Genomic DNA, 10,499 nt, shown 5'->3' on the forward strand with positions numbered 1-10,499 from the left:
GATTGTCATGCCAGTTCAATCTCAATTGTCTTACTGAATTAAAACTGATTTTAATTCAATTATAATTCAAAAAATTCTTAATATTAATTCATAATTAATTAATCAATTAATTCAATTAATCAATAAATTAATCTTTGCATATTTAATTTATTTTCTTAATTAAATTATATGACTTAATTAATTAATAGAGAATTAATACTACTCTTGAACAACAACCATTCTTCTGAAAATCTTCTGAAAATCACTGTCAATTATGAATCAATTCCACAACTTCAATGTTGACACTCGATATACTGTCTAGTTCATGAGTGACTAACTTTTGTGACTTTTCTTCATATCTTGACTTTGATAACTTGATTTTCTTCAGATTAAATCCCTGTAATTATCTGATACCCTGACAAGATCTCTGTCACTTGATTAAATCCACAATCTTGATTTATATCACTGAGGCTTGATCAATTTCTTGAAATTCTTCCAGTGAAGTAATTCCTCAAGTCTGTACATGAACCTTATTTCTGAATCATTTGACAGATGTTACTTTGAGAGATCTCTTTGAGGGTAGATCCACTATTTACTTGTTACATTCTTATTTGAGTTGAGTTAAATCCTCAAATAAACAAATAGGCTATGACATATGCCTTTCATGTATAGGTGTGTAGGTGAATAGAAATCAGTAACCCCCCAAAACACCTTTTGCTCAGCCTTTTATAGGCTTCCCATTAGGGATTTGGGGTTTGTACCTTAAATCTGGATCGTTGGCGTGTGCTGGATTGTGGACGACTGTGATGGGCCAACGTGTCCCTGGATCTGGACCATTGGAAGGTTCCAGATCAGAGCAACCTGGACGATGAGGATGCTGCCACGTGTCCGGACGACTTTCCTCTATTTGTTATTAGGGCCCTCGGCTCATTTTATTGGGCCTAAACTAATATGGACTATCAATCAGCACCCTCCCGAAATAAAAATAATGTTATATATCTTACTAAAATTATGTACATTTATATTTATTTTTAATTATACTTGTATATGAATAGTTTGAAAACTTTAAGTGCTAATTTTTGGAGTAATTTTGATAAGAAGTAATTTTGATAAGAAGAGTACCAAAAGTGCAACTCAAGAGAGAGAGGTATGATAGTATATTCATATTATTGACGACTTGGAAAATATTGGCAATCTTTATTTAACACCCTATTCAAGATATTAATATGCTTTTAAATAAATTAAATAAAATATTTTAATATTTTAATATTCACCCCGTCTCAATTAGTTGTACAATTTTGCCTTTTCATGGTTCAAATATTTTAAAAATTATATCGTGGAAAACTACATCCAATCTATTTTTCATGGTTCGCGGGTTGCATTCCTTTTTAACTTGTGGTCGTGGTTGGTCCACGAAGGCTACAAATCACATATGCACCAGTTTTTTTTCTTTTTTTTTGCATCACATATCTTATTTGTGATCATTACGAAGGGCTGGGCTCATATTAGTACCACAGGCTTAAGCAATTCTTCAATTATCTCTTGAGCTTGTCTCAATTTCAAATCAACGACGTTGTCATGTAAGTCAGCCTCAATCAAAATGTGAAGTTGTTCATTTAAGTGCTCACAGTCGGGTCGTCCTCTTAGCTTTTCTTCCTTCAAAATGAAATCGTAAAAAAATAAGGCACACAAACTCAATGGGACAAACAAGGAAACATCCAATATTATCTTTAGAAAAGCCCAGCTAAATTCACAAAGCAACAGAGCACCACACCTACATGTTTGTAGGTTTCTGTTCTGAAAATCAGATGGCGCGTGCACAATACCCGCGGGCCTGTGCGGGTTGTAGAGTCGGTGCAGCTCGCACGGGTCGTGTACGTGCCGGGCTCGTGCGGGCCGGTCCGGTCCCCGGTTTTCAAATATTGAATTTGTAACCGACTCGTATATTTCAACGAATTGTTCGAGCTTTAACCGGCCCGGTTCGGGCCAAATAATTACAGATTTCCGGACGAGCGTGTCCCGATCGTGCGGTTGAAACCCACACATTTGGCCTGCTCTACCCCAGGCCACACCCCCTTTACTAATAAACTATTTGCTTATAAAAGAAATTTATATCTATATTATATTATTATAAGCAGAATACCCTGACAGTTAATCAGTTATTTGGTTGGTACAATGAATAACAACCGTCAGATCTAAATACAGATAGATAAGAACCGTTGGATATAATAAAATAATATTATATTAATATTTAAACTGTTCTCATAGGTTGAGGGTTCGAATCCCGTCGACAGTGTATTATATATAAATATTTATATTCTTTATTTTTAACAAATTCTACTGGTTCAAGATTTGAGTCACGTGAATAACATATTATATTATATATTATTTATTTTCAATCTAGTTTCAAATTATCATAAAACATATATTATTATAACTTATTATGTTGTTCAATTTTTTTTCAACTATTAAAAATCTATATTAATATATTAATAATTTTTAAGTTAAAATATATTTATCCCTCCATCACAATTTAATTGTCACATTTGACTTTGACCCAGTCAAATTGACTAAAGTGTGACCGAAATTTATTAATATTTTATAATTGAACGAAATAAAAAAATTACATCATCGAAAAGTAGATTTAATCTACTTCAATATATAATTTTTAGTTTTCTGAAATAATATAAGAGTAATATTTAATCTTTGATCAAAATTTAGTCAATTTGACTTCTATAAAAGAAAATGTGACAAGTAAAATGGGATGAAGGAAGTATTAAAAATTACTCGTGCATCTTACGGATTATAGGCTAGTACATATCAAAGGTTGGGGCCAGTGAGCAACTGATATTTGGTAATGCAGGCCAAAATAAGGTTCGGAGATTTGATGCATGAATGAAGAACAGTTTATATGATATCATTGCGTTAATTTTAGTATACATGCGTATACGATCTACTGTGAGTTACAAGCTGTGTTTGGCATATACCCCATTTCCGCAGTAGTATATGAATATGATTATATGGTGGAAGTCCTGTTTTGAAGTGTACAAATAAGAAAAATTGGAAGTTTTAGTCATTGAAAACCTTTTTCTCACTCAATTATGGAGAAATAATTTGATAGAAACTTGACGTATCCCGCTTATGAAAGCAAGTTAAAATCTTAAATCGCACAGGCGAGAATTTCCAGCTAAAGTTGTTAAAAGTTTCTGATAGGCGCGATGAAGCCTATGTGGTTTGCTAATCGTTGTTAAAAATGTACCGTAAATGACTTATATCGTTTTCGAATTTTTTATAAAGCCGAGCTCGAGCTTTAAATTATTCAGCTTATAAGGTGTGCAAGCCTTATCAAGCCTCTATTATTTTTAATTTTTTAATTATAAATATAGTTTTATATAAATATTTAATATTTTTTATATATTATTTATTTATTATTGAATCAAACTTGAGCCGAACTCGAGTCGAAAGGATCATATTTCGAGTTTTTTTATATTTACTAGTGCAATAAGTCGGGAGACTTTCATCGAATACTCGCAACATATACGTTTATAAGTTATAACCTCTCTTGGCTTGTACTATCATCGTAGAATTTTGTTTCTCTTGATAATAAGAGTTCAAATTTTTAGAATATTTGAGACAACGCTTAATTTATGCGAATAAATTAAACACTGTCTTAATTTACATAACACTCAATTATTTTTCATTAATTAACACCAACTCATTATTTCTGAATTTTAAAAAAAATAAGTGAACTGTAATTAAAATAATTTTATTTTTTCTGATATTTCCAAATTTAAAAAAATGATAATAATAATGAATACAAAATTAATATACTATCGCTTTAAAATTATTACTTCATAACTTTCTCGAATTTTAAATAAATAAATAAATAAAAAGCAAAGTAAAATATATGAGTGTGTCAAGCGGGAACTAATGCATATTCCAACATCTTATATTATCTACAAAACAAAAAGATTAGCCTAAATTAGTAAAGTTATTCAAATAATGGCAACATTTGTTACCAAATTGCCCAAACTTATCTTATCATGTAAATCCTATTTTTCCATTACTGAATACCCGATTCCTTTATAACATGATCTGACACCCAAAAATGTTTGATTAAATTTCAGTAAAACAAAAACATGCACAATGAGAAAATGACCTAAAAGACAACAAGGTCTTTTAGGTCATGCATGTACACGACTTTGACAGTTGAAAAGTTGGACATTTTAACTTTCATATTTTTCACTTGTCTTTTTTCTCTTTTGGTGGGGGTTTTACTTCTTAATCTTGTATTGGGGGCTCACTTATATAGATTTTTTGCATCACAATCTCTTTGTCAACCTTTCTTTCTTATAATATCTCATCTAAACCTTCACCCTCTTAGCTATGTATCAAACTGAACCCAGCTTTTAGACTCACTAGATAAACTAAGAAACCACTAATAAGGCCATTATTCATCAACAGATTAAAATAGATCAATTTTGAAGAGCTCAAAAAATGGAGAATCAAGACTCTCAAGTGAGAGATCCAGAAAGCCGTGGGAGCTCAAGGCGAATCGCCTTTAGCGGTCCATTAGTCTCTAGCAAGAAATTATCAGGAAGCAGAAGAAGTGCAAGGTTCAAAGATGAAACAAACGGAAACAATCCCTACATTGAAATAACTTTAGATGTTGCAAACGATTCTTTGTTGGTGCATAACATTAAGGGTACTCCTGATCAAGAAGCAGCTTTAATAGCGAGTCGTATAGAGAAACATCCTTCTTCTTTATCTACTCAGCTCTCCTCTAAGTTGAGACAGATTTCGAGAGATATAAAGAACAGCTTTTCGTCTTCTAAAAGAACTACACACTCGAATAACAAGGTTAAGCACAGCGCCTCGGGAGCTGCCCAAGCCATTATGGGATTGAGGTTTATGCACAAAAACACGACAAACGGTGATGGATGGTCTGAGGTTGAAGCAAGATTCGATGAACTTTCTGTCGATGGCCAGTTGCCTAGATCTTCCTTTGGCAAATGCATAGGTATTATTAATTTTTAATTTTATTTTTTATGGACTAATATTGAACAGTTATTTATGTATTAATCTTGGTGATGATGCTCTGGTCAGGAGTGAAAGAGTCTGCTGAGTTTATGGGGGAACTGTTTGATGCTTTAGCCCGAAGACGGGGCATAACTTCATCAACTGTTACCAAGGATCAATTGCATGAATTCTGGAAACAGATTACAGACACAAGTTTTGATGCTAGGCTGCAGACCTTCTTCGATATGTAAGCATGCAGTTTGTCCATTGATTTCTGAGATTATTGATTAACGAAAAGGTCAGACCGATAAACTATAAAGTTTTATAAGCTCAATACATACTAATTGTGTGGAATTATACGCCAAATGTTGCAGGGTGGACAAGGATGCTGATGGAAGAATCACTCAAGATGAAGTTAAAGAGGTACATAACATGCATACCTACCAAAATGTTTACACATATATTAAATATCTGATTTAAAAAACACTTTGTTCATTAGTCCTCTTAAGCTTAATTCTTAATTAGTTCTTCCTTCCCTGATATGTTTTATATACTCAAATTGTTCTTTTCTGCTGCTTAATTTAACCAAGTTGCCCATTAGATTCATAGATTCTATATACTATATTAATTATCATCTTTAAAATTGTATGTTCCATCATTCTCATTCTCTATAAAAACTTTTTTTTAATGTTTAGTTACATGAAGTTTTTGTTTTATTCCATTTAGTTCTATCTTTTGGTCAGTCATCTGTCATTATATTTACACATGACATACCATAATAATTAATTTATGTTAATAAGTGCAGATCATTACATTAAGTGCTTCTGCAAATAAGCTGACAAAAATTGTAGAGTGTGCGGATGAGTATGCAGCTCTGATAATGGAAGAACTTGATCCAAGTAATCTTGGATATGTCGAGGTTTGTATCATGTAGTTACATTTGTGATGCACTATTTCGAGATTGATCACTGAGGCTAATTAATTTCCCATAGATGTACAATGTGGAAATGCTGCTATTAAGAGCCCCACATGAGGCAGCCTTCTCTGGGACAGAAAGTAGGATGCTGAGCAATTTAATAAGCGATAAACTCGTTCCACCAAAAGATGAAAGCTTAATCAAAAGAGGCTACCGCAGAATTGGCTACTTCATACATGACAATTGGAAGAGACTCTGGATTGTTGGCTTGTGGCTTTTAATTTGTGTGGGGCTGTTCACATGGAAATTTCATCAGTACAAGGATAGAGCAGTATATCATGTCATGGGCTACTGCGTTTGTGTTGCTAAGGGTGGCGCTGAGACACTCAAATTCAACATGGCTCTCATTCTTCTACCTGTTTGTAGAAACACGATCACATGGCTGAGGAGCAGGACTAGGTTGGGACGTATTATTCCTTTCGATGATAATGTCAATTTCCACAAGGTATAGTTCATATTTTATCATTTGTCGCCTTTTAATGACTAGAGATAGTAATCATGTTTGATTGCATTATTTATCATCAGAGTAAATTTTAGCACCTTACTTTGTATGTTCGTTTTTTAATCAGCATGAAGATACATTTTGATTACTTATATGCTTGCGTGGCTTATATGTGTCATCATTTTGAAGCATTCGTCAGACTCGCGTGAAATTATATTCAATCACAATTTAATATTCTTTCTGCAAATCTTATCTTAGCAAGATTAGTTAAATATATAAATATTACACGCTCCTTTGCAAAATTAGAATGAAACTGCTCAATATAAGCAATGACATGATGGACTTTATGGTGTTTCTCTCATCCAGGAGTAATCTGTAAAAAAACGCTAATATATCTGAATGACTTTATCAGGTAATTGCTACTGGAATTGCAATTGGAGTTTGTTTACATGTTATCCCACACTTGACATGTGACTTCCCTCGGCTACTACATTCTACAGACGAAGAATATGTTCCTATGAAGCGTTTTTTTGGTCATCGGCCAAGTGAGTACTGGTGGTTTGTAAGAGGTACTGAAGGTTGGACTGGCATCACTATGTTGGTGCTTATGACTATAGCATTTACATTAGCCAACCCATGGTTTCGACAAAACAGGCTTCAGCTACCAAAAATGATTAAGCGCCTCACAGGATATAATGCATTTTGGTACTCTCACCATTTGTTTATTATTGTCTATGTTCTCCTCATCATCCATGGAACTTTCGTTTATCTTTCCAAGGAATGGTACCATAAATCAGTAAGTTCATTTTTCTCTCTTTGGCTTATTAACATTGGAACTACTTTTAGCTACAACTATAGTAGTAACTTGTTAATATATTACGCCTACTTGTTCTTGCATAATAATATTATTCTCAATATTATGGTATACGACTGATTTCAGACATGGATGTATGTTGCTATTCCGATGATCTTATATGGTATTGAACGATTAGTTCGAGCATTTAGGTCTGGGCACAGAACTGTGGAAATTCTAAAGGTACCTAAACTAATCTTGGACTAAATGTATGTGACTACTTCAGCTACATTTTACATGAAAAACCAATACAGTAATTTTAATGGAATTTCAGGTTGCTGTATACCCGGGAAACGTGATGTCTTTGCAATTCACTAAACCTAGAAAATTTAAATACACTAGTGGGCAGTACATATATGTGAACTGCTCAAAAGTTTCTCCAGTTGAATGGTATGGTAAAATATATGTAGTAATTTGCTTGTAGAATCTTTAATTAAATCCTTTCCACTTTGGAATATTTTTTATTATCAAACATGAATATGTGAAGTGTATGTGTATAGGCATCCATTTTCACTTACTTCAGCTCCACCAGACGATCATCTAAGCCTCCATATCCGAACAGCAGGTGACTGGACATCACAGCTGAAAACAGTGTTCTCCCGGGTACTTGTTTTAATAAATTACATTCAAACTGCCTTTATACATTAGTCTGCATTCGAAAATGGAATTAAATATGTATCCTTGGTCCACCATCCGTTGATTGTTAGGACAGGCTTAACTTCCACCTCTTAATTAATTTAACTTTTGGGCTTGATTGCATAAAGATTCACATTTCAATTTCTCACTGATGAACTAATTGTTGCGAATTTGGATAGGCTTGTCAACCTTCGGGTAGTGATCAAAGCGGCCTCTTAAGGGCAGACATTGCACAACAAAACCAGAACACACCTAGGTACATATTTAGTCACTTTTATATTTCTTAACATCTCCTTGCCAAAGGCTAATAATAATCGACACCAACAAATTCTATATCTATCACGATATTACATGTACAAATAATCAGGTTGCCAAAGCTCCTAATTGATGGCCCCTATGGAGCTCCAGCACAAGACTACAAAGAATACGATATCCTCTTCCTGATTGGCCTCGGCATTGGTGCAACCCCTTTAATCAGCATTGTCAAAGATGTTCTTTTTCACATTAAACAACAGAAAGAAGAAGAGTCAGGAATAATCGAAAGTGGCACAAAAAATCACAAGAAAAAAGAGCCATTTAACACTACAAATGCATACTTCTACTGGGTGACTCGTGAAGAAGGCTCATTTGAATGGTTCAAAAATGTAATGAATGAGGTTGCGGAAAAGGATACAGAGCATGTAATTGAGCTGCACAATTACTGCACAAGTGTGTATGAAGAAGGCGATGCACGGTCAGCTTTGATTGCCATGCTTCAGTCTTTCCAGCATGCTAAAAATGGTGTAGACATTGTATCGGGGACGCGCGTTAGGACGCATTTTGCTAGGCCTAATTGGCGTAACGAATTCAAGCATGTTGCAGTCAAACATCCTGATAAACGAGTTGGTAAGTATATACATGGATTAGTATCTGCACATTTCTTAGCTAGTGATCCAATCTCGCAAAGCAATGTGATGCCATATGCATATCGTATTGTCTGAAAGTGTATTCATGCCATGTCTACCTCGAAACTAAACAATATTGCAGTTTTGTAAATTAACAGTTAGCAATGAGGTATATAATTATACAAATAATCTGTGTGCAGGAGTGTTCTACTGCGGTGCTGCAGCTTTAATTCCTGAACTGAGGCACTTGTCCCATGAATTCTCTCGGAAAACAACCACAAAGTTTGATTTTCACAAGGAGAACTTCTGATCACTACATATATGAACATTATGTACAAGTACATTCTATCTCTATTTATAAATATCATGCATGATATAGGAATACATGATATGTTTAGCTTATTCATGCTTACAAGTGTGATCAAAATTGGTGTAAAATATTGGATATCGTCATTTGTACTGTACCTTAACAAAATACTGATCTTATGCAAATTGCAATGCAGTAGTTTTGAGTATAATAAGAATAAAAACTTGATTAAGAAAAAATTATGTTGTACATGTCATTAACTGAATATCATGGTTTCATGTTTTACATTTGCTATTCAGTTTACCCCTTCTTAATTTATATTCAAATTATATAAAAATTATAAAAAAATTATTGGGACAAAATTTATAAGTGAAAGTTATATCTTTTTTTGTTTTAAAAAATTATGAGTTACAAGTGAAAATAGAAGTTAGGAATAGATGACAAAAAAAAGATAGAAATATAAGATAGGAATAGATATTGAACCAGCAATTCTAGTTAAAAGCAATTCTAGTTAAAACACTTTAACCACACTTTAAAATTTTATCCTTCGGAATTTGACCAAATATGTCTTTTAATCACTCGAAGTTCATTCGGAATTTGACCAAATATGTCTTTTAATCACTCGAAGTTCAACTTTCTAGCTATATAGTTGACATTAGAACCAAAGTTGTCTTCTTATCTCGCTTAAAAGATGGTTAAAAACACAAAGATATTAAATATCCTTGAATTTAGATGTTGGTAAAATTGTAACGGTCGCAACTGCAAGTCTGCAACAATTAAGAGTGGATTTTTAGCCGAAAATAGTCGCAATAATTCAATATTATAAATCGTATTTTTGAATTTTTCTGAGCCTGAGCTCGAGTCAATTTCTAGTCGAACTCGAGTAGAACATGCTAAATGCTCAGCTCGAACTAGTTAAAAAAAAAATCCGACCACCCTTATATCTTGGAAACTGGATCCGTCCTACGCAATTATACATTTTCGGTTTTTTCTATCTTATTATTTTTATTTCTATGAGCCTGAGAGACAAATAGATCTTTTATCTATTTTTAAAAATTTACATTCTAATTTTGACAAGTACATATGAATAATGAAAGTATTCAAAAGCTAAATGAGCCAAATGTCGAACTCTTAGTATTTATGTTTCAATTTATAAAAAATTTATCAAACTCAAACTTAAACTTTTATCAAGGTGTTGTAAGGGAAATTTGGTAATGAACACCCTAAAATTATCGTGTTGAAATAATTGAATAGTCTTTGGTTCTCGTATTTAAAGTTGTTGCTACAATTGTGGTAATGGCGGTGTGGCGGCGGTGACGTGGATGAAAGTGTGTTGTATTTGGAAGCTGAATCGTCAAAGATACCATGTACAAATAGCTGAGAAAGTCCTTCTCGATCCGGTC

At 33.4% G+C, this 10,499-nt stretch overlaps 1 protein-coding gene across 1 annotated transcript; it reads left to right on the forward strand.

Moving 5' to 3' along the window:
• The first annotated feature begins 4,317 nt into the window (after positions 1 to 4,317).
• LOC141664817 (respiratory burst oxidase homolog protein B-like) lies at positions 4,318 to 9,340 on the forward strand. The gene is made up of 12 exons (XM_074470773.1): positions 4,318 to 4,999; positions 5,086 to 5,245; positions 5,373 to 5,421; positions 5,804 to 5,917; positions 5,991 to 6,419; positions 6,829 to 7,212; positions 7,357 to 7,452; positions 7,544 to 7,659; positions 7,770 to 7,872; positions 8,085 to 8,161; positions 8,273 to 8,790; positions 8,990 to 9,340. Exons 1-12 carry the CDS (start codon positions 4,477 to 4,479, stop codon positions 9,097 to 9,099), a joined length of 2,679 nt encoding a protein of 892 aa, XP_074326874.1. The 5' UTR covers positions 4,318 to 4,476; the 3' UTR covers positions 9,100 to 9,340.
• Positions 9,341 to 10,499: the final 1,159 nt, after the last annotated feature.

This window comes from Apium graveolens, chromosome 1 (genome assembly GCF_009905375.1).
Source record: "Apium graveolens cultivar Ventura chromosome 1, ASM990537v1, whole genome shotgun sequence".
NCBI classification, from domain to species: domain Eukaryota; kingdom Viridiplantae; phylum Streptophyta; class Magnoliopsida; order Apiales; family Apiaceae; genus Apium; species Apium graveolens.